General features: G+C 42.0%; 1 protein-coding gene across 2 annotated transcripts in view; it reads left to right on the top strand.

Annotated features, from left to right (window-relative positions):
* ST18 (ST18 C2H2C-type zinc finger transcription factor) overlaps nucleotides 1-25,202 on the top strand; it is a 110,030-nt gene that overhangs the window by 40,667 nt on the left and 44,161 nt on the right. For both annotated transcript variants that reach the window (XM_077757098.1, XM_077757097.1), the window contains 6 exons: nucleotides 3,683-3,882; nucleotides 11,599-12,390; nucleotides 17,167-17,301; nucleotides 19,265-19,355; nucleotides 20,624-20,728; nucleotides 23,242-23,435. In XM_077757098.1, coding sequence (XP_077613224.1) covers nucleotides 3,683-3,882; nucleotides 11,599-12,390; nucleotides 17,167-17,301; nucleotides 19,265-19,355; nucleotides 20,624-20,728; nucleotides 23,242-23,435 — 1,517 coding nt within the window. The remainder of the gene's footprint in view (nucleotides 1-3,682; nucleotides 3,883-11,598; nucleotides 12,391-17,166; nucleotides 17,302-19,264; nucleotides 19,356-20,623; nucleotides 20,729-23,241; nucleotides 23,436-25,202) is intronic.

The following is a 25,202-nucleotide window of genomic DNA, read 5'->3' as shown; positions in this document are numbered from 1 at the left end:
AAGCTGGAAAACTGTAGCTATAGAGCCCAGTGTTTATTGGACAAATTTTGGGAATTCACAGTTCCCTAATTTGTTGTACTCTTTTTTGAAATCTGAAAGATCAACGGATGTGACTTCTAAACAAACTTCCAGCCCGGAGTCTATCATTAAAGTTATCTAATTGTTGTTTTTCTCAATCATTGTTTTGAATGAAATTTCAGCCATATGTTATCATCAAAGGGAATACCATTTCAAATTCGACTCTGAGCTTCTAAATGGAAGCATTTCTCAAATATGTAACCAAAATTTTTTCTCAAGTAAATATACAGATCTTTTAAAGATATTTAATAAAGTCAAAACCACAGATATGAAAATGTGGTGTTGAAAGGTATTTGGTGCATTGATAAAGTTCCCTCGAGGACTCTGGATGTTTAAAGCAACAGTTTGATTGAATAGAACAATAAATGCAGGGCTGAGAGTATTTTTTCTCTTTCTTTCTCATCTACTAGAAAAATATAGATAATAGAGCTCATTTATTTCCTTAACATTTCAGAGCTCCGCAGATGGGAAAACACAACCCAGTGGAAATTATTTCTGGCAACCTTGAGAAGATATGTTAGCATTTTGTGGCATTTCTTTCAGTGACATGTAAAGCATGGCTTTCCCTCATTGCAGTGTCACAGTGAAGTGTCACAATAAAGCCAAAATAGTGTGCCCTCAGGGAAAACTAGGGAAAGGGACCATTTTCCATGCACACACAAAGGGTAATATTTATTATAAAGCCTTTCATTTTAGCTCCAAATGCTGCCTGGGCCATGGCTACTTTGCAATGGAGAAATGCACAGAATGTGAGATTTAAAGCAAACATTATGTATAAATCTTGTGTAATTTATGTAAATAGAAATAATATGTAAAAAATTAGAATGCCTTTACGGACATATAAGCACGCATAAATCTATGCAGTGTGCTAGCGAGAGAATTTGTGAGGTATATTGTGACAGTGTCAGTCTGATATTGATGGAGTCCAAGGAGCACTGAGCTGCGAGTCAGAACAGTTTTATCTTGACCTATTTTAGTCCGTCACAGCGCCGATGTTATCTTCTCTATCCACAACACATGATATAGAAATTATTATCCCTATTCGACAGATAAGGAATTTGATGTTCCAAAAAATAAAATGTTTTTTCCAGATTACACAGATAATATTACTTAAGGAACTTCATACACACTATCAAATACAACCATACATTTTAGGCTAAATTTATACCTTCAATAAAACCTTACATAGCTCCTTCATCCTTGCACACTTATTGTTTGGACCTAGACACCTAACTTGATTTTTATCACCCTTAAATGTCATCTCATTGGGTTCACCCTACAACTCCAAATGATGGACACTTTGGGCATCTTAATTACATTTTGCAACATGATTTTCACTGCTGCAACTCAGTACTACCTCCAGATCTGATGAGTGTCCTACATACCTGCACTTATTTGGAAAGGTGGCTGGTTGATCCAGGTTGTCAAATGCATATGGAAATTAGCAAAATTCATTGTTTTAATTAGGCAACACATAGGAAAAAGCCTGAGCTCTGGGGTCCACCAGCTTGGGATTCAAATATCAGCCACACCAACGACCAGATATGTGATCCTGAGAATGATACTTGTATTTCTAGGTAAATTTGGGTAACAGAAATAACAAGACTTTGTAAGGATCTTACAAGGAATAGATGTTCAGTCTCATCCATTAACCATGAAAGAAATGACATCTTCCTGATCAGCCAGTTAGTTAACAGCCCTGTTACCTGGGTCTTAACAATCAGTGTTTACTGACCCTTACAAATCTTTATTTTGATCAACTTTCCTGGCCTTTTCCCCAGGACAAATGGTATGCTTAAAGTAATTTTTAGAATCTACTTTTTTTCCCTGCTTTAATACCTGAATGACATCCGCCAGGAGCCTCTCTCGTTTTCTATGAATCTTCTTGATTTGAGATAATAGTTTAGTGGTCTTGTATATTTTCTGAGCATCTTTGATGGAAGTTCATTTGATTCAGGAGACTTTAACTAGTGTGGGGAAGTTCTTGAACTCTCCTCACATACCTAGGAAGTGTATCCCTTTTGATAAGTTTCTCCATCCCTCTTCCTTCTAAGATCAGTCTCCTTGACAAATAAGAGTCATGTAAGGGTGGTTCTACCCCTTTATGCACACTCCCATTGCATCACAACCCCATGCTGTAGACTTTTCCTTGACAAACCAGCAGATTTAGGCCATGTATGTTTTTACTTTCTAGAGTCTCCATATAAAGGCAGGTTATTGCTGCCATAGTCATCTGGTTATATTCTCTTTTGCTCCATCTTCTGTGCAGGGCCACTTTAAATTTGGGCTCATCAGGGAGATTTTGCAAAGAGAAATTAGTTTATTTGGGAAGGTCCCTGTTCTCTTCTGCGGGATAGTTTTCAATTATCTTCTTTTTAATCTTTTTTTGAGAGCTTTCTAAATTCCGTGGTTATCTCTTCTTCTAGATTCTTTTTTTTTCCTGGAAGGAATGACCTTTTATCTCCCTCTGAAGTTTTTAAATCTACTGTCCTAAGTTCAAGAATTCATGTACGACTATAATCAAATAATTTTTATGAACGGGGCCACCATCTTTGCATCGATGTTCCCCAGAGAACAATGTAAGGCCTTTGTCTACTTGATAATATTATTGAGTATTCAATCATTTTTTGTGTGTGATGGAGTAAGTAGTGTCTTATTACTCTAAGATTCTCTATTCTGGATCTTTGCTTCTAAGGCTTTGCATTTTTCTTCAAAGGGCATTTAATAAATATCTCTCACAGACTCACTGTGGGCTAAACCCTCTGGTATTCCTCCATCTTGCCAAGAGAATGTTTCTCTTAACTTCAGCACAGAGAGTGATCAGTATTAATTCTGAGTGAGCTATATGTAGGAAATCTGTTTTGAAAGGGCTGCCCTCAGGACCATTTCCAAAGTGAAATCATATGAGGACAAGAATAGGGATAAACTGTTGTCCATTTTTGTGAAATCCAATCTTATTTCTCCTCCTTTTATTTGTTTGTTCTGTGTGCCAAATGGGTGAGAATCAAAAGGCAGAATGCCAGGTAGCATCTTTTCACCTCTTTTTATTTTTTTATTTTTTGTGTGGCTGGAGATGGGTTGACAGCATGTTCCCAGCTTACCCCTCCCTTTATGCTTTTTCCTTTCAGGTCAAAGCTCAGGATGTGGCATCTCAAGTTTGAGGCACAACTGTGGCAGAGATAAGCAGTTTGGGTAGCAAACAACTGTTTGAAAACCCTTGTGATTTATCCATACTGGACACGTGTTTTTGTGTGTCTGGTGGTATATTTTTCACATTAGCTGTTTCTTAGGATTAGCAAACCAGTGCAAATCTTGTTTCATCCCTCCCTGGGTATTTAATGTAGTGCCAAGCAAAGCACAGATTAACATATGCTTACTCAGGATTAAGGATGATTTTTTTTTTAACTCTTCTGATAGGCAGTAAAATAGAATCCACACAGTTCAGTAGATTTCAATGGATAGGCTATGTTCATTAGTGCCAACAACTAACCCTAAACCATTGGTCCCAGGTTTCCACAGGCTTTGGGTTACACCTCACGGAAATCGAATGGCATGTAGCAGTAAAGTGTTTGTCCATGTTCTTAATTTGCCTCAATCACTACAGCGCTGCCTACGATTGCTCCATGGCGAAGAAGAGGAGGGCTGCAGAGCAGGCTTTGGGTGTCCCAGTCAACAAGAGAAAATCCCTGCTAATGAAGCCCCGACACTACAGCCCAAACGTGGACTGCAAAGAAGACTGTGATGACAGGACCGAGGCGGAGGAGGAAGAAGGCCTCCCAGAAGCCAGCGGTCACACCGCCACAGGTAGCAAGGGCAGTGGCTCAAACTTTATCTACTCCCAGGCACCAAAGACTCACACTTAACTTACGTAGAACGTATAGTCTGTGTGGCTGTAAATGCAAATTCCAATGTGGAAGCAAAAGCTAACATGTATTTCACTCAGTATCCAGTTACTGAGGGCCGATGTTTTTTAGTCAGTAACTGTGGAGGGTCTAAATGTAAGCCATAGAGAATCCTTGCCCTGAGTCCATTTTCAAATGCATAGAATTGGACTGTGCCTCTTTTTGAAGATAATAAAGAGTACCTTGACTCCCTAATAGGACGGATGTTTATCCCTGAAAGAACCCTTAAAAATAAAAGGACATATTTAAGCTTAAGGTATCTGAGATAGGACGTATATAAATAAAGCATTTACTTTTTTGTTTTATAAACATGCAGAGTAGTATTTAGCCTCCCACAAATATATTTGGTAATAACACAGACTAATGCAGGTGGCCTGTGACCTTAATATTTTTACCATCCTAAAAATAAATACTTACAGCGATGGACTTAGCAGAAAAGACCTAAAGTTGGCTGTCCAGGGTCTCCTTCAGTGAGAAAGTGATGTATTATAGAAAATGTATCAATGTGCCCAGTAGTTCAGAAATAAATAACTTTCCTCTGTCTTGAGGCACACATTATATTTCATGAATTTGATTCTCCACTCACTCATGAAATGCTGTTTGCATGCTAAGTGATATGTAGTTACCATTTTGAAATTTTAGGATGTGTTTCTCCCCAGTTCACAGTTACTTCTGTTTGGCTCGTGGTAGTCACAGCACCCCCAGGAGTTGGACCATCACCAACCACTTTATACATGAGACTGAAATTGAAGGACATGTAACATGTCTTCAAAATCTGTGGAAAAAAAATAAATGGAAATCTAAAGCTTGACTAGTTAGAAAATGAAATGAGGTGTACATATATTCTATGAAATATGTCTTTCTGACTGTGGCTTTTTAAGGAATCAAAATACACTCAATAAGATGTTATTTGAAAAGAAGTATGTATCATACAAGCCCCAAACAGTGAGTTCTTAGATCATAAATATCTATAATTTAAAAAATTATAGTAATAGTGATGGGTATTAATAGAAAAGATGTAAAAGTGTACTGACTGAATGAACACAAATGTCAGAGCACAACCATCAGATCTTCAGTCATCTTGGCTTGCAGTAGTTTGAGATTTTGCAGTTGAAACAAAGTTGTATTCAGATTTGGCACTGTTTAAGTAAATGTCCTGGCTTTTCTATAGTTAGCATATGGCTTGCAGCCTCATCGGTCATCTGTCTATTATAATCATCATTGACTCTGTGTTTCCTTGAGCTGGTCAGTTTTTCATTGATTTATGAAAATTGCAGGGTGAATCCAGTATTCGGGAAGGTTCTTGAATCGATGTGGTTAGACCTGAGGTATAAATCATCTAGTGGACATTAATTCACTGAGTATTTTTTTTAAACGGACATCTTTTACACCAACACATTCTTGTAAGTGCCATGAGGACAGGACTGGTCGCCCACTGACTTCCTGCCTATTATGTTAGTCATGTGATCATCATAGATGCTTGATATCAACCGGGAATATATACTGCCAACTCAGTGAAACACTCACTTACCAGCATTGATGGACATCTATTTGCAGGTTCCCAAATGTTATCTATTGTTAGATTTAGCACTAGAAGCACTACTAATAATGAATATGCTGAAATTATAGTGGTAGTGGCCATTATTTTTGAATTCTTAATATATTCCAGGCACATAAATCATATCACTTAATCCACCTAACAATGACATGAGGTATGCATGATTATGGTCACAATTTTACAGATGAGATCATTGAAGACTGAAGAGATTTAATGCTTAAGGTAATGCAGCTCGTGGGTGTTGAAAAGAAGATAATTAGGACACAACTGAAGAATAAGCAAAATAATTATTTCCCAGCTAACTGTGCTCCGTAATCCAATTCTAACCATGCTCTGACTACCTTCAGAAAGTAGACAGGGCAGCATTTTACAACATCACATCACAAAGTCACATTTCCAGAAATGACAGGTCACAGATGCTCCTATCCCTGGCTGAAAGAGCAAAACTCTCCATGCTCTTCAGTCTGTGAGCAAGTCACCCCTTCTCTCCAGAAAGAAAGAGAGCTGAGTTAGTGCCCAAGCCAGCATAGGGGACTTTCACCTGTCCTCTCATTTACCCCGGGTCCCCCAAGGCCTTTACCTGTCCAGGTGTGTGCCCAATTGTATCTTCAGTGGGCAGTTCAGGTGATGAAGAGAGGGAACAGGGCTCAGGAAGGCTGAGGTCCTAAACTTGAATTCATTTAATCACCAAACTACATCTCACACCCTCAACTGGCTATCTTTCAAAGATCTGCAGGTGGGCATTCATGGTGATAGAAGAGATTACGGATGCACCTTCTTCACTGGGGCAAAGGGAAGACAAGTGTGTAAAGTACTGCCAGGAGGTGGTAGGCAGTGCTTCTGCCTTACAGACAGGGAAAGAAAGGTCACTTAGCCACATGTGTGGAGTCCCTCCTCAGTTTCTTTCTTTTTCTTTTTTTTAATGTTCATTTATTCTTGAGAGTTAGAGACAGGGTGCAAGCAGGGGAGGGGCAGAGAGAGAAGAAAACACAGAATCTGAAGCAGGCTCCAGGCTTTGGGCTGTCAGCACAGAACCCAATGCAAGGCTCGAACCCACAAACCATGAGATCATGATCTGAGCCAAAGTCGGACACGTAACTGACTGAGTCATCCAGGCGCTCCCCTCTCCTCAGTTTCTAAGCACGTACTCATGATTCAACAGAAATCTGTCATAATTGTAAGAGCTAAAGGGGCTGGGATGATCATTTTAACACATCTTACCTCTTAAAAACTCACATATAAGGAATAAACCGCCCCAATTTTAGAACTTTGAAGGATAAATTCATTTTTCTAGGGCTTATGTTCCCAGCAAAATTTACATATTCAAGAGACCTGGAAAACTAATTTGTCTATAGAAGTAACGTTGATACTTCCAGAAACAGAACTAAAATCCACTTATATTAAAAGAGTCAAACTTAAAGCCTGGGATTTTCAGAGGACTTTTTAAAGTTGTTTTGATGCAGAACAGCTGACATGTAATGTGAAAATCCATTAGCATATACTTTCTAGGATTACCAAACACCTCAGAGACTTTGGTTTAAAGCAAATAAACAAATGTGGACTTTTACATATTGGGCTAAAACATTTTCCTTTTTTTATTCCAAGTCACAGCAGGTGGACTTTATACCAAGTCTTCCAGCTCCGTCCCCTCCACCCTGCCCCACAATTTGAAATGCTCTTAGGAGGAGGAGGTGTCTTAGGTAATCACCCATCTCTCACCCCAGGAGAGCACCCTAGGAATTTCCTGACCTATACTGTTTGGGTATTGAGAAAGCCATGGTGTGGTTTCTTGTTCATTTTTGTTTTGCTGCTGTTGTTTATTCATCTTTGCATATTTTATTTATACTTTTATCATCGAGGAGTCATTGTTTCTCATTGAAAGTCAGCTGACAATTGTATTTTAGTATTTTCCTATGAATTCACTTTTGAAAGTATCCGAACTTGGGAAAATAATAGGCTATTAATATTCTGAACAGTCTCTCCCACAGGTCGCTGTGTTTTGTAAACATCAACTGTGGCATTTGAGCTTCCCAGGCTGTGGGGTCTGGGGTAGCTTGTTGCCAAGGGATGGGCACAGAGTCAGGAAGCACATGGCTCTGGGTCTGGATCTCAAATCCCCAAACCACATCCCCCTCCACCACCACTGGCTAGCTGCATGAACTTGAGCAAGTCCGTAGCTCCTTAGAAAAGAGTTTCCCTTCTGTAAGATGGAATGGGACTTTCTTGTCCTTGTTGTAAAGATTAAATGCAATAAAGAACTGAACACCACACCAGGAACATCAGTTTATTGTCCTAGGATGTCACTGGATTGTCCTCATTTTCAAGAGCAGGACCCAGAACTCAGGAGGCATGGGCCTATCCAAGGTCACATAGAAAGACAGTGCTGGGCCAGCACTTTGGCCCACATCTCTGAACCTCAAACCCATAGCAGTTTTCCCTCCATATCATTCATTGTGAATTGAACCTCCAGTTTCTGAAGGCAGTTGTCGAGAAGTTCCCCAGTATGTGTGGTATCAGTGATCAACTTTCCCTTCACACTGTGGCCCGTGCCCTTTTTCAGGTGTCAGATTCACTACTTATTCCTTTTTTCCAGTTGTTTTTTGAAGTTTATTTATTTTGAGAGAGAGAGAGAGAGCACATGTGGGAGAGGAACAGAGAGGGAGAGAGAAAGGGAGAGAGAGAGAATCCCAAGCAGACTCTGTACCATCATGCAGAGCCCTATGTGGGACTCAAACCTACAATCTGTGAAATCATGATCTGAGCCGAAATCAAGAGTGGGTGACTTAACCAACTGACCACACAGGCGCCATGATTGACTATTTATTCTAAACAAAAACAGGGGTGTCTGGGTGTCTCAGTCAGTTGAGTGGCCGACTTCGGCTCAGGTCATGATCTCTTGGCTCATGGGTTCAAGCCCTATGTCGGGTTCTGTGCTGACAGCTCAGAGCCTGTAGCCTGCTTCAAATTTTGTGTCTCCCTCTCTCTCTGCCCCTCTCCTGCTCACTCCCTGTCTCTCTCTCTCAAAAATAAATAAACGAAAGCCAGGCCCCACCTCATCTCTGTGGAGGGTTCCATGTATCCTCTGCCATCACTACTTCTGAAGTTGTATCTGGGGAAGGGAGAAGAGAGCCACCATTTACTGCACACCTGTCATGAGGCTCACGCTCTGCACGCCCTTCAATGAGACCTCTGCAGGGGCCTCACTTCGTGAGTGAGGACACAGGCTTTGGAAAGGTACAGGATGCCTTTGGGGTCTGCACAGACTTGAGCACGCAAGCCCAGAATCCAAACCAGGGTAACTGTTTCAATGGCAAAGGCACAAAATAAATCACAGAGCCACTGGTGAAAATAAGAACACACTAACATAAAACCATTGACAGCCCCCTACAAAGCTCAGCGAAGCAAGCACCTCGTCACAGATATGTCAGGTTCAAAAGCTAACTCAACTTTTTTTTTTTTTCTTATAACGACAGAGAAAGCCAGAGAGGTCTGGGTCCGTGGAAAGTTGGTTTGCAGATTTGCTGAACGTCCCGGAAACCGTGGCGAGCGATGCACGCAGGCCCCTCTATCGGCAGGACTCCCCTCTTCCTGAAGAATAATTAATAAATATTTTCTTTTAGCATATAACAAACAGTTGAACCAAACAATTATGTAAACTGGAAATGACCCAAAATGCTAGCAGTTGGCAACGGCACAGTGAAACGCATTGTCGTGCACATGTGCGTTTTTGTGGCTCCCGCCTCTCTGGTGATCTGCACTTAATAGGAATATTTTAAACTATGTAGCTAAGCAACAGAGGTAATTGTTGCTTTCTAGAGCTTTTGTTAGCACTCTAACACAGCCCAAATATGCATAATTAGGTATAATGTCTATAAATCATTATTGTACACATGTGGGTAGTTAAGTGGAGTGAGAGAATAGTTCAATGAATTGAGCATATTCACTGAAAATGCTTTTTATTTGTTTTCTGTAGTTCATAATACTTTAAAATTATCATAACCCTTTACACTTTCTCCTAATAGCCAACCATGATATTGAGAAAAACTTCATTTGCATTTTAGACTATGTTTAATATATTATTTAAACCTGGAACTCCTCTGATAGGAATTCAGGAGAGAATAGACTGTCCTATCAAATATTATGTGCTTGTTTATCCAGCCTCTTTTCTAGGAAATAAAATGTTAAATTTTTCAGTTTATGTTGAATAGATCCCCACAAAAGACTGCACCCTATAATCAGCATTATTTAAAGGGGCTAGTGTTGTGACTAAATTCTTCCCCGCATCCAAAAATGCTTTTAGTTACTATGGCAATATTTACTTGATCCTGGCAGTCCGGTGTTGATTTAGGGAGATAATTACCAGAAAGGAAGATGATGGAGATGTATTTTTGAGTGTCCTTGTCAGAGACAATGTTTATAAAAAATTAAATGAGACCAGAAAAGGCACATTGTCTTGTGCACAGACACCCTCTCCCGCGGCCATCACATGGGATGGCCACCCTTTTCTTCCCTCCAGAGATGCTTATTCACATAGAGCGCCCTTCACTTGGGGTCTTTCACAGTCTTGAAGGGGGCTTATTATTTCATGTTTTCCATCCCCCACTCTGCCTTTAAACACACAGAAATGGTCCTGCTTCTTCTTCTTCTTCTCCTTTTTCTTTTTGGTCTTAGTGAATATTAGGGACCACTGCTGGGCTGTCGGACACATTTCACAGCCAGGCGTGTGCAGGACACCCTGCTCCACAGACCACCACACAGGCTAAGCCGGGGCTGGGGGACTGGTGACACACATCTCTGATGGCCCCTTAATTGGTGTCTTTGCACCAGGACAGGCTTGGGTGGGCTGACTGTTATTATCCATGTATGTATATATGTGCATACACACGTCCAGTTATCTGAATACGTAGATATGCATACATGTGACTATACACACACACACACGTTGTCACTGCAGCTGGGTCACCACCAAGAGTGAAGGGGTGACACTAACAGCTGGACCAGGACAACCGAGATCCAGCAAGCTGTCCTGAGAGACTGGCACGTGGAGACCTTGGTCACAGGGAGGGGCCTTTTACTGTCAAGACTCCAGTCAACCCTCTACTGAACACGATTCGTTAATGGTCTCCATACTGAAACCATGCCACCTCTGGTCTTCTTGCCTTCTTACATGAATGCGTGCCAAGTGCCAGGCCAGAAAATGTGTTACTATTTAGGATACATGATCACTGTATTTCCCTTGGCACAGAATTTCCATGTCACAGTTATGTACGTGAACAGGAAGTCTTGAAAGCTTCAGAACTCTTTTTGTTGTCATCTCTATGTGGATGTATTTTGTATTTTAGCTAACCTTCCATGACATCTGAAAGTATGCTTGAGAAACTGCGGAGGTGGAGAACATACACCAAATAAGCTCTGAAAATACATTGCCATGCTAGCAGAGAAATCTGATGAATGTTGCTTTTATAGTATGCATGGTATTATGCATATTTGATTTCCTTCTGATTGGCTAGGATTTGCAAATAGTGAGGTATAGTAAGGGCACCTGGGGGGCTCAGTTAAGTGTCTGACTTGTGATTTTAGCTCAGGTCATGATCTCACAGCCATGGGATGGCACACCACATCTGGGCTCCACATGGAACGTGGAGCCTGCTTGGGATTTTCTGTCTCTCTCTGACCCTCTCCCACTCACACACACATACTCTCTCTCTCTCTTTAAGGAAAGTAAAAAGAGAAGCAATAATCTCACATTCAGCACTCTGTGATTTATTGTTAAGTATGTATTTCAGCACCCTGGAAACGATTAGCTCTTAATATGCTGCAAATTCTACTAGCTCACTTCTTTAAACTCAATTCTCAGATGACTAAGCTCTGTTTTGTTTTATTTTAAAAAGATATATTTTTCTCTTCAGTGTTTATAAAATTGGTAGAGCCCACATATTCGCACATCATGCTTATTGTATATCTGTATCAATTCATCTATCATCTATATATTGGTGCAATTTTCTTAAAATAGTTTTTGCTTTTGTTTTTGTTTTTAACATTGACTTTCTCTTTCCATAGAAGAAACCATGATAAAGCCTAGGGATGAGCACCTTCATTCAACTGCACAAGAAAACTCCAATGGGAAAGAAGACAGATATGGCTGCTATCAAGAGCTCGTGGTCAAATCTTTAATGCACTTGGGGAAATTTGAAAAAAATGTGTCTGTTCAAACTGTAAGGGAGAACTTAAATGGCAGTGGCATCCAGCCTCTAAAAGCAGAGAGCGATGAAGCTGATGAGTGCTTTATGCTTCATCCTGACGATGGAAAAGAAAAAATCGACGATCCCGAGGTTCGGTTCTGCTCTTCCGATGACAGTGAGACTAACTCTGAAAGTGCAGAGAATGGCTGGGACAGTGGCTCTAACTTCTCAGAAGAAACCAAACCACACAGGGTCCCAAAGTATATTTTAGTGGATGATAGAAAAGACCTATTGGAAGTTCCTGAAATAAAAACTGAAGGTGACAAGTTTCTCCCTTGTGAGAACGTGTGTGACTCTGAATCAGAAAGGAGAGACCCGCAGAACACTCGCATGGAGTCGCTGGATAGAAAAGGCCAGCCCTCATTTGCCGGGATGGAGGACGATGGGAATGGGAGCCTGGCCGCCATGACAGAAGAGTCTGGTGACCTGGAGAAAGCGAAGGGGAACTTGCGTGTGCTGGAGCAGGCGATCGCTCTGCAGGCTGACCGAAGCTGTGTTTTCCATAACACCTACAAAGAGTTGGACAGGTTTCTATTGGAGCACCTTGCTGGGGAAAGGAGGCAAGCCAAAGTTATTGACATGGGTGGAAGACAGATCTTTAACAGTAAACGTAAGACACTTTTTTTTTTTTGCATTTTTTAGGAATAAAATGGCTTTAAGGGTTGGGGAAAAAACTTAGTAAGATTTGATGACCATTTCCAGGTAGCTTTTAACAATGTGATGCAATTTAAAAACTAATTTATAATATAACATAAATAATTTCTTTTTTCTTCTTCTTCTTTGCTCTCTAGATTGTTCTCAGATCAAGCTTGGTCAGTTTTGCAGTGTTTTTGCATTCAAAAAAAGGAACGTTACCTCTATTTCTCCTAATATGACTGGTTCTTAAAAATATAGAGTACTTCTCATACAGTACTTTATTAGACACGTTAGAAGTACATTAGTTCTTACAGGGTTTTAAATAATTTTTATTAATCAAATCAATTGCAGAAATTTAATTTATCTTTTCCACTCTCTTTCTGGGATCACCCGACTACTTTGTAGCTTCAAAATAATATCAAGTTCCTGGCTGGTCAGGCAGGATGGTCTGCTCCTTCTTTGGATAATACTGGATGTTAATGCTGTTTTAAAATTTTTTTATGTTTTTAATTAATTTTTGAGAGAGAGAGAGAGGCAAAGTGTGAGCAGGGGAGGGGCAGAGAGAGAGGGAGACACAGAATCTGAAGCAGACTCCAGGCTCTGAGCTGTCAGCACAGAGCCCGACACGGGGCTCGAACCCATGAACTGTGAGATCATAAACTGAGCTGAAGTCAGACACTTAACCGACTTAGCCACCCAGGTGCCCCTGTGCTGTTTTAAGCCTATGCTTTTACCAGGTCTCTAACTCAGAGCCACAAATATCTGGGCCAAACATGAATGACAGAATAGAGACTTGGAGGAGACTTTAAAATTGTCCCTGAACTTAGAGAAATTGTGTCCCCTCTCCCACAAAGATATTCCTCCCCCCACCCCAAGTCTTGCACCAGATGGGCCTGGTGGTAATTCTCAGTTGGTTTTCAAAGGCCTAGAAAGCTTGTTTAAGATGGGTAGCTCCCAGATCCCATGAGACTTATGGCTCCAGAACTTACATTTTTAAGCACATTTTGCAGATGATTCTTGGGTACCCTAAAGTCTAAGAACCACAGAATTGGGGGGGGGAATGTCTTAGAGAAAATCAAGGTCATGGCCCCAGGGGGCTTACAAGAAAAAAAATGTGTTAGTTTAGATGATCTCCATGCTGAGATTGATGCAGAAAGAAATTGTATATTTTGTCATTTTAAGTTGATTTTAGTACTCACCTGCAATCTTGTCAATTACTGTCTTGCAGCTCAGAGCTGAGAAAACAGAAAAGGAATAAAATAATGTGATGTAGTGAGGAGCAAGATAATAATACTATGCAAGCATCTTGCCAGGGTTGGGATCTGGACAGAACATTTATGAGCAGTGTGTGGTTTGGGACGGGACTGACTCACTACTTAGCTCTGTGCGCTCCACTAACATTCAACTAGTTGAACTTGCTTATGTATGTGCCTGTTGTTGTTGTTGTTGTTGTTTATGAACTATGGAATCAGGGGAAAAAACATAAAATTGACTTCAAATTCCAAAAAGTCATAATTTGTGATAGACTACATTTCATTCATGCTAAGATACACCGTTTTCCCATTTTAACATCTCTGAAATCAGAAGGGTACGGCATAATTTAATTTCCAGTTGTTTTTTTTTTCTTTCTTACTAGCACACAAAAGGACGTTCCACCTTACAATTGATGCTATCCTCCACCCAATGACATTCAGTGTTTGGAGACACTTTAATTATTTGTGCCATTGCTTAAAATATTTGGTCATTTTTATAGAACTTAAAATTTTTGTTTGTTTTCAAAAACTAACAAGGCCATCGAATCTGTGTTTGTAAACACGGGTCGTGTAAGATTTAGAGAATCCCTCATGAGGGCTGGATGACTCGACAGTATAACCAATTGTGTGAAGCATGGTCCTGCTTTGTGGTGGTAGAAGCCTGTGCAAGAAGGTCCAGACCAGACTCGTGTGAAACAGAGACAAAAAGAGGTAAAGCTCATCATGCACGAGAACTGCCTGTGCAAGAAGGTCCAGACCAGACTCGTGTGAAACAGAGACAAAAAGAGGTAAAGCTCATCATGCACGAGAACTATCAGCTTTGTCTAGAAGGAATGCAAGGATGCTAGCAGAGGCCAAATTAGGAATTCACTTCCCTGTTCCGTGTTCCCGGCGTGGGGCCTGGGGAGGCACGTCTTTCATGGTGTGCGTTCCCTGCTCTTAGGTCGGCACTCATCCCCGGTGCTCGTCCTGGTCTCCATAATGCTATCCCAACTTCCCATCCACCTTGGGTGTGCAATCCCACTTGTTAAAGGAGAGAGCACTAGCATCTTAAAATATCACTTCACTCCAGCCTTCAGAGGAGTCGGCAATTCTAAACTAATAAAAGTTTGACTCTTTTGTTGCTACAAGCATTTAGTGAGACTTGAGGTTGCAGTGACTGTAGAATTTATCGGACAGCCTCAGACACTTATGGAGCCAAGGGGAGCCACATGACCCATCACATGAGTATATCAGGTGTGAATAAGACTGGCCCAGGCAAACGGGGATATAAGATCACCAGAGTAGAAGGTCACCCTCATTACGAGGCATTCAGCAAAGAAAATAGAAGGAAAAGAGCCACCTGAGAGCTAAGCTCTGGTTTCTTATCATGCAAGCAGGTTCTGCCCCACAGAGCCTTTCATGGCGCTGGTTTCACCCAGCAGAGGCTTGCAGACTAACCTGCACGAGGGGCTGTCAGTGGGCCACACCTGGTCAGGCGCCAGCCCTGCCTTATCTCCCACACCCTCTCTGGCTTCCTAGAGACAAACAACGTGGCGAGGAGGGGAAACGAGAGGCGCCAACCCTTTCAATGTGGTTTAGAAATGTGGCATCACCTGGACCGGATCCAAGGGAGGAAGGGCATCAAAATCCACGCTGCGTCTCCTTTTCTCTAATTCTCTCTCCTACACGGTGTCGACCCTCCTAATGTCCCTTGAATCAGACTTCAAGGATTTTGGATTCTCAGTCTACAGATAGTATAGGCCTACAGTGACTTCAAAGCTGGCAACATTTTGGGGTTTATATATCCCTAAAATCACAGAGCAAGTCAAAACTCTTAATACTCCTCTTTGTGTCTTGCCAAAGACAGAGGATGATCTCAACACCGTGGCATTTAAAGCCTGTCCCTCATTGAACATAAAGGCGGGCGGCGACTCAAGGCATCCCCGCCTTGGGGCTGTCGCCTCTCACTCACAACTTCCAGCTCTCTCTCTGCCCACCGTGGAACTCGAAGGCTCCTTGGCCCCCTCCCCCTTTTCTGGAAGCAGCCCCTGCTGTGCCCATCTGCCCGGACCGTGTGTGATCCAACGACCCGGGTGGCACAGAATCACAGAGGCGCGTCTGCTCGCCTCAATACCGCCACCCCCGGAGACGGCTGTCGCATCCTGCGACATCGCTCTGCCGTTGGTGCGGCGCTGGCGGCGGGAGCATATGGGCCCTGGACTTCCTCACACCGCAGGGCTCTGTCCCCTCCTCCTGGACCCCCTCCTTCGTGTGGCTGGGTGTCGCGGATTATTTACTGTCACTCTCAGCATCAAGTGGGTTCCTTTTTCGCAATGCTTAGTGTTCTGAGTAGCCAGCCAGCCCCCACTCCACACTGGTCCTTTCTCTGAGGCATCCGGGCCACTGTGACCTGGTTCCTCTTAGCACCAAGAATGTCCCCCTTCCCCCCCCCCCCCGGGATTGGTCTTACCATGCCATACCCGAGTTCGGGGGTGGCTGTGGCCCTAAAAACATTTCTGTTTCCAGTTTCTCCGCCAATGGAGTCACGAATAGGAAAATGGCCCAAGAAGGCTTCTTCTGTGTTAGCTCTAATCCCACCGCTATTCGTGAGAATCCGCATTTATTTTACGTGTTTATATAGACTTCGATCTAACTCACCCTCAGCCCAGCTCATGTTCCACTCTCTCCCTCTGGGCTGCAGCCCCCTGGTGGCCTGACAGGTGGGATCCCAAGGTGTCCCTGGGGTCCCCTCCTTCGCCCCACTGTTCCTGGTGCTGCAGACCAGGCAAGGCCTCCTCCACTCCGAACTTCCGTTCCCCCTAGAGTGCTTCCTGGCCAGGCCAACGTCCGATTGCTCAGGTTTCAATTCCTACATTCAGAGTGAAAGGAAAACTTTTGGTTGGACACAACCCAAGATGGCCTTCGTGACTCCTTCCTAACGCTGGTCAGAGCAGACCTGCCCCCAACATGTATGAGCAGCCTCTGGGACCTGAAAACTTAGGGCAATGTGAGGGGCTGTGAGGGGCGGTGGGGGGGGTACTCCCAAGGTCAAGACCAGGGAACCCCTTCTCGGACATGGTGGCTTCTTAGTTTTCTAACTTTGAATCTGGCTTTTGTTGAAACCCATTGAATGAGAGATAGTTTGGGTTTCAATAAATTCTTTCTTCTTTCTCGCTTTTTTCCCCTCCCTTTCGGGAGCCATGTGTCCTCTGGCATAGGGTTCATTTTTCATCATGAGACTCTGACTACCAGATGTGACATGACAACTGAAAACCATCTCCATTGGTTAACACTTCCTTGCCCTGTGTCAGCCTCTGCTTAGGAAACCAAGAAAACTGAAAACATTTTTTATGCATCCACAGGTTTTAGTTGAGGGTCTGATTCAAGGCAGCGTGAGAAGAATGTTTACGATGTAAACATGGAGCAAAGTGACAATGTCACCACACAAGGCCACTGTTGAACAGGAAGCGAAAGGAGACGAAGCAAATGAATCTCTTGATTTAATTTCTCTGTAGATTCACCGAGGCCTGAAAAGAGGGAGACCAAGTGCCCCATCCCGGGGTGCGACGGCACAGGCCACGTGACGGGACTCTACCCCCACCACCGCAGCCTTTCGGGGTGCCCCCACAAAGTGCGGGTTCCCCTGGAAAGTGAGTACTGCTTATCCCCCAAAGAAGCAGGCTTCTTCTCACATGTGCCATGGCATCGCGATGTTATACCCCCTTTCTCCTCCAGTTGTGGGTTAGAGATGGAAATGGAAAGATTTCTTTCTGTGTCATGATCACTTCCATCTAGCTAGGTGTTTAAAATAATTATATTAATAGAAACCTTGAGGTAGGGGTGCCTGGGTGAGTCAGTCAGTTGAACGTCGGACTTCGGCTCAGCTCATGATCTCACGGTTCAAGAGTTCAAGCCCCGGATTGGGCTCTGTGCTGACAACTCAGAGCCTGGAGCTGCTTCGGAGTCTGTGTCTCCCTCTCTCTCAAAAATAAATAAACATTTAAAAAATTATTTTATTTCATTTATTTATTTATTTTTAAATGTTTTATTTATTTCTAGGAGAGAGAGAGAAAGACAGCGTGAGCAGGGGAGGGTTAGAGAGAGAGGGAGTCACAGACTGAAACAGGCTCCAGGCTCTGAGCTGGCAGTCAGCACAGAGCCCGACGCGGGGCTTGAACCCACAAACTGCGAGATCATGACCTAAGCGAAAGTCAGACACTTAACCAACTAAGCCACCCAGGCACCCCTAAAAAATTATTTTAAAAAAGAAAGTTTGGGGTACAGTTAGGCCAATAGATCAGGAGATAACCAACATTGAGAAAAGAATTTGTTACTGGTCCTGAGAGACGGGTGTGGGCCATGCCAGGCAGGGCCACACGGGGAAGCATGGGGGTCATCAAGTGGTGGTGAGGGGGGTAACCTGTGGGTTCTGTGGGAAGGATCAGAGGAAGCAGGCTGAGGACTGGCTGGTTTGGATACTCTAGCAGGGGTTGTGCGTTGGTGTCTGCTCCCCAGCAGGTAGACAGTGTCAGTCTAATAGAGGAGGCAGTTGGGTGCGGGCTCACAACTGGTTGGTTTGCCTTTGAAAGCTGTTTGAAAGGGCTGTCTCCCTGGGTTGTGCAGGGCCCCAGATGTCCAAGCATCAGAACACAAAAAAGGCATAGTTAACATACTGTGTGCCTGCACAGCCCTTTCTCTTCCACAGGTGTGGCTTCCTTAAGCCCACGAGCAGTCTCAGCCTCAGGGCTTCATCTAAATATAAGAGGTACATCACATCACCAGTGTCAGTGTGGTTTCCATGTCCTTGTAGACACTGGTGCTGCCTGCGTATCTCCCCAGGGCACCTGGAGAGCACCGAGCAGGAGCAAATGTTGGTTGGTCTCCCTCGCCACAGCCTTGCTGTGAAACTAGGAGACTGGAGGAGAAGGAAAGGGCCACCTCCTAAGTTTTAAAGTGTCGATGTACCACATCCTCTACTTTCTGAACCCACATACTGAAATCCCTCTTGAGTCATACAAACCCCAGTGGTGGGGGTGCCTTGACATCTCCTTTCTCAAAAGCACGGTTTTGCCGAACACTGAATCTGATCTGTTCACCAAACTGGTTACCTGGTCGTTCACTTGGCCATGCTCTTTCACCAATAACTGGAGGGCAGTGGGGGTGGGCGGTGGGGGAAATGGATGAGGAATTGAAATAACATCTCTTAGGAAATGAAGAAGACTATATTCAGAAGCTCACACTTTGGGGAAAAGATAGAAGGAACCATCTGACAAACAATGTTCTCTGCCCCCTCTTCCAAGGAGAAGTACTCACCTGCAAAAGGAAGGTCATGAGCTTCTTAGTTTAAGTAAAATAGGACCAAATTAGTCTTGTGCAAGTCTGGTGTGAACCATAGCATGAAGGTTAGAGAAGCTAAAACTTGAGCAAGGGTGCTGAGTTTCATTTTCGAAGTTCTTACGTGCTCATTTATTTCAACCCAAATATGTGTGGGAGGGAGCGTGGTGGGTTAGAGAAGCGAATGCATTTGAGTGTGAAGTCGGGTAATCGGTTTGTCGGTGGGTTATATACTAATGATGTATTATTCTTTTCTTTCATGTGACATTCTGTGCTTAGTTCTTGCCATGCATGAAAACGTGCTCAAGTGTCCCACCCCGGGGTGCACAGGAAGAGGGCATGTGAACAGCAACCGCAACACCCACAGGAGGTAATTGTGACGAGGCGCCAACCTTTTACCTTGCAAACAGGCATGGCAGAAACCTCCCCCCAAGAAAAGAAGGAACTAACCATGTGTTGTCAAAATCACTGGATCCCTATCAAATATGTTTCCACTTGCAATAGATAAATATTCTCAGCATGTGCAGAGTAAATCAAACAAAAAAACCCCATAACTTACTTTCCTAGAAATTTTCATTTAGCAACCAGTTATGCAAACAAAAATGTTATATTTGAAGACTAGAATTATGGATTCATGTAATCACACAAATAGAACATGTTCTTTTTTGCTCTGAACCTCACCATGGCTGTTATTTTTCATTGAAAAGAGTTGGTTAGGGCTTATTCTGGACTCCATCCAATAAGCATTAAAAAGGTACCAAAGAGGGGCACCTGGGTGGCTCAGTTGGTTAAGCATCCAGCTCTTGGTTTCAGCTCAGGTCATGATATCATGGTTCGTGAGTTCAAGTCTGGCATTGGGCTACACTGACAATGCAGAGCCTGCTTGGGATTCTCTCTCTCTGTTTCTACCCCTCCCTGGCTCTCTATTGCTCTCAAAATAAATTAATTAATTTTAAAAAAAGGTACCAAAAGGGCTTCAATATCCTGTGGTTCTCACTATAAACCAGGATGAAGGTAAACATCAGTTCATCTCACGGAGATTCCAGATTCATTACACTGAGATTCCAACTCACTCATATGTGCCTTTATATACAAATGTATTGTGTATATGTAAATGTTTTTTGGTGGAAATGCTTATTGTTTTATGTGTACTTCAAACTATGTATCGATTATGTGATCGTGAGATACCATTGGACTCATAAGCATGTTGCCAGAAAACTTCATATTCTGTACCTTAAGTGTGAACTGATTTTAAATTAAGTCCCTAACATTTTTCTAAAGATCTTAAGATAAATCATGGAATTATCATGCTCGCGTCTATAGCTGGGCACATTGCAATTGGAGTAAGTGCATCCTTCATAAAATGTTACAGAGTTTCAGGAGAATTTCGATTTTTCTCCTTGACAAAACTTTCTGATTTTAAAAATGAGTTTGTTATTCGTCGCTTCTGGGCTGTGACTGGGGGGAGGGGCAAATGATGCCACAGTAATCTGCAAAACCCTTTCGGGATCTGTTAGGATGAGAAAGTTGCTAACTATGAATATGACTTAACATGTAATGTATGCCAAGCATGCTGTGAGTTCAGAGCAAATGACTTTACCTTTTTAACTCAAATCCTCCATTTTTTTTTAAAAACAGTCTTTCTGGTTGTCCGATTGCTGCAGCTGAAAAATTGGCAATGTCCCAGGACAAAAGTCAGCTCGATTCCCCCAAAACCGGGCAGTGTCCTGACCAGGTTCACAGGTACGAGTCTCCCATGGCGTTCTGGTAGCCTGTCCATGCCATGCTCCCACACAGTGGGGCCCCTGTCCCTTTGTGTCCCAGTTCACTATGGCCTGACCCTGGTTCACAACTACCGGTATCTGAGGGGCTGGCCCCGTGAATCATAGTCTCACTTACATGAACTGCCAGACTGTCCAGAAGTTCAGCATGAAATTAACCTGCATGTCAAGGAGACATAATGTGAGTGAATCTAAAAGAAATAAAGTAGGGGCTCCTGGGTGGCTCAGTTAAGCATCGTACTCTTGATTTGGGCACAAGTCACGATCTCACAATTCATTTGATCAGGCCCTGCGTCTGGCTCTGCACGGCTAGCCTGGTAGTGTGGAGCCTGCTTGGGATTCTCTTTCTCTCCCGTTGCCCTTCCACTGCTCTGGTGCATGCACTCACTGGCTCTCTTTCCCTCCTCAAAATAAATCAGCATAAAAACAAGAAATAAAGTTTATAAAATGTATTAATAAAAATTCTCTGTCTCTAAATGCAACCCATCCCCCACTAGTCAGGTAAGCACTCCCGCGATGATTGATTGATTGATTAACCTTTCTGCTGACAGAAAATGCCTTCAAAAATCACTCATACCCATCCAAAATATGTGGCGTTGTACATTCATTCTTCTGCCCCAGCTATTCATAGAGTTCCTTTAAAACAAAAATTCAATCCATGGGTTGATAACTATTAATGAAATCTCTCCTATTTGCTCCCGGTACCTCATAATCCCCAGGAGGTTGGAAACCTTACATATACCTTAGGAATAAACTCTGTGTGATGACACATGTGAAGTTATATGATTATTAGTATAAAAATCATATATGTAGGGAAAGTGATTTCAGGGCTGAAATAGATGACCAGGTTTTCATTGTTTTCCTGAGGCACTGAAATGCAAAATAGTTATTAGGAGTATTTTCAAGATATGGCTTCCCTTAATATTTGCTGTTATAGATTTAATTAGAAGAGTCACATGAGTAGAGAACATATGTTACTACTTTACTTTATGTTAAGTAAAGATCATGAATTACTGAACAACTAGCAATTAAAAATCTTACAACAAAGGGGCGCCTAGGTGGCTCAGTTAGTTAAGCTTCTGACTGCAGCTCAGGTCATGATCTCACAGTTCGTGAGTTCATGTCCCGCATTGGGCTCTGTGCTGACAGCTCAGAGCCTGGAGCCTGCTTCAGATTCTGTGTCTTCCTCTCTCTCTGCCCCTCCCCTGCTCTTTATCTCTCTCTTTCTCTCCCTCCTCTCTCTCTTTCAAATATAAATAAATAAACATTCAAAAAAAGATTTAAGAAAACCTTACAACAAAGTTCTTGGGTAATATGACCATATTCTCTAGTTTCTCCATAAGCAGGCTATTTATCAAATACAGAAATAGCATGAACTTTTAGTTTGCTAATTTCTGGAAAAAGTAAATGTTGTTTTAGACTAGAATGCTGATATATTAGGGATAGAAACCTAGTTATATATACAATAGTAAGATCAACTAACTACTCAAATATTTTTATGTAGCAGCTAAAATGTATTTTACCTAATCCAAGAAATATCTTAGAGACTTTGGCATTCAGATGAGCCAGGCACGTTTTGGTGGAAAACAAAAGAACACTTATGTATTTTCGGTGTTTCTAAAATCTGAGGGGTATACTTGTTCATGTTCTTTTCCCATTAGACCAGATTTGCATTTTTCTTGGTTACACAAATATGATGCCCTTGTTTAATCCAAATAGAGTAGTTCTAAGGAAATAATTCAGATTTAACTTGGATTAAGATGATTCTATTGAAAAATGTGATAGCTATGATAATTGTGATTCATATTGACATGATGGCAGTTTAGTAGGTAAAATATTGAAATACTACTTAAAGAATTATTTACATTAACAAAAAAATTCAGACGAAAGGGAAAAAACTGAAAAACCTGAGAAACTCATAGTGCAGAAGTCAAGTTTCTGGTGCCTATGTCAGGCTCCTGTCAGCTCTGCTGACGGAGAGCAGGGCTCAGCCTTGCTTCTTCAAACTGACTATAATGCCATCTCAACACCAGCTACAATCGTGACTTTTCACTGCCAATCTGATTAACAGTCCTAACAAGCAGAATGTGCACACCTTGTCAGTGCCCTAATGATAGTTATATGGCACTTTCCTTTGTGGAGCTCAAAGCACTAATGGTCATTAAATAGCTCATAGCTCATTGCATCCGCATGAGATGAATGCGTAATTGCACATTCCTTTTTTACCCCTAGGGACTCGGACCCACAACATGCAGCCTCGCCCTTGCCCCCCAGAGTCCTTAATGCCTCCCATCTCTTGCTCCTGGCACAGAGCACTCTGCTTTATCCTGCTGTGTCCACGGCTCTTTGCCACACTGCACTGTCTCTGTGGGTACCGACAGGCATGACACATTTGATCTGCTTTAAATTCTGATGCTAATATGCTCACCAAGAGTTTCATAATATTTCTTTTGAACTCTCCCCCTTTTTCTTCAGGACGAGTTTGGTGAAACAAATTGAATTTAATTTCCGATCACAAGCCATCACCTCCCCCAGAGCTACGGTGTCAAGAGAACAAGAAAAGTTTGGAAAAGTACCATTCGATTATGCCAGTTTTGACGCCCAGGTTTTTGGCAAACGCCCTCTCATACAAACAGGTCAAGGACGAAAAACGCCACCATTTCCTGAATGTAAGCTTCAAATTCTAATTCTTTTTCCAAAAACTGCACCTTGTCTAAGTGTGTTTAGGGGTTGGGGGGGTACTCAAATGCTATTTACTGCAGGGAGGAGAGAAAATACATGGTAGAGTGAAATAATATAAGGAAAACAATAGTGCATTGATCAGTGTTCTGATTTTACATGAAGTTACACTGAATATGGTGAATAGTTAATGGAGTAATTATTCTATGAATATTGTGCCATTGTTGAATCGAAACACAGTAATTCTAAAGAAATATTTAATTCACATTTAGGTGGGATTGGGATTAATATACTAAAACTGTAATAGTCATCACCATTTTGATTCATCCTGAAATTATGGAAATGTAATACACAAAGCATTGAAATACTACTTAAAATGGTATTTAAATCTGCAAGAGCATCTAGTCCGAAAGTGAGAGAAAAAGTGAAAAGTCTAAGAAACTGCCAGTTCAGAAATCAGGATTTTATTAGAGGGCAATACAGTGATGATGGAGCTGTTTATCCACATACTTAAGAATTAACATAGAGTCATTTAAAACATGTTAATACTCTAATGGTATCACATCCCTGTAGAAGATTAGAGTGCAAAGATGCTATGATATATACAACTTGGTGTTTTTACTAACACATTTCTTCAAGGGTTTTAGAGTCTGAATATTCTAATGAAAAGGTAAGAGAATTGAGCTTTGGGAGAAACCCAGACATGATTTCTGTGTCATGATACCAGCCATAAGGGGAGAAGTGAACTAATTCCCCAATTTCAGTTCTCCACAGACCATGGGTTATTCACAGCATACACATCCATGGAATTCCTTTGCTCTCCTGCCTAGTGAGCTAAGCTGAGGGCTCTTAGGAAATATACTGTGTGCTTCGCTCTGTGACATTGGCCACTTCTTTCAAAGAACTGGAATGTTACAGAAAACCTAGCAGTGATACACAGACTCTAAAGGCATTGGCCCATCGAAAGCAAGTACATAATACTCCAAAAGAGACTTTATCTATTCTTACCCACGATAGGCCCAGCCGACCTAAATAACACTGACAACCTGTTAGATTCAGGAAGAAATTTATACACACACAATGTCTTCTATTATAAAAATGCAAAACATGCACACATGCACACACATACACATATATCTTGAATTCAGCATTCTATATACTCATCGAAACACAGATATTGGCTTAAAATGGCAAGCCATTCAGTGACATTTCTATATTTTTATAACTATAGGAATAAGATTTGGCAATGCTTGAAATTACTTCATGAAAAATCGCGATCAAATATTTAGAATAAGCAATCTTTGTGACACAATAAATAACGAAATGCTTTCCTGTTATCCCCCTGAAATCTCGGGAGTTTCTCCCGTGACCTTGGGTGATGTTTACAGACACCCGGAGTGAAGAGAAATATGGTTAATTTCCTCTCTCAGCAATCCCTTTGTGGCACAGCAGAAACATAAAACGGAATCTCAGCCTTGATAACTAAATTGCCTTTCTGCTCACCCTGAGAACATGTTCTCTGTCCTCTGCTTATGCTCTACCTAAACATGCAGAATGCCAGCTCATTAAAGACTCTGCTGTGCATTTAGTTCCATCTAGTTGGACATGAAGAACAACTTCTCCTGGTTGAAGCACAAAACAAACCTGAATACCAAATAATAAAAATGCAGTGTATGTCTAAATATAAATTGTTACTATGAAAACAAATGTTCGAAGGGTACATCTTTGTTTCTACAGGAATTCCCGGTCCTCAACAC

The sequence above is a fragment of the Crocuta crocuta genome, unplaced genomic scaffold (genome assembly GCF_008692635.1).
Source record: "Crocuta crocuta isolate KB4526 unplaced genomic scaffold, BGI_CrCroc_1.0 scaffold465, whole genome shotgun sequence".
NCBI classification, from domain to species: Eukaryota; Metazoa; Chordata; class Mammalia; order Carnivora; family Hyaenidae; genus Crocuta; species Crocuta crocuta.
The sequence above is the reverse complement of the archived record's forward strand: the minus strand, read 5'-3'. Positions and strand labels throughout refer to the sequence as shown.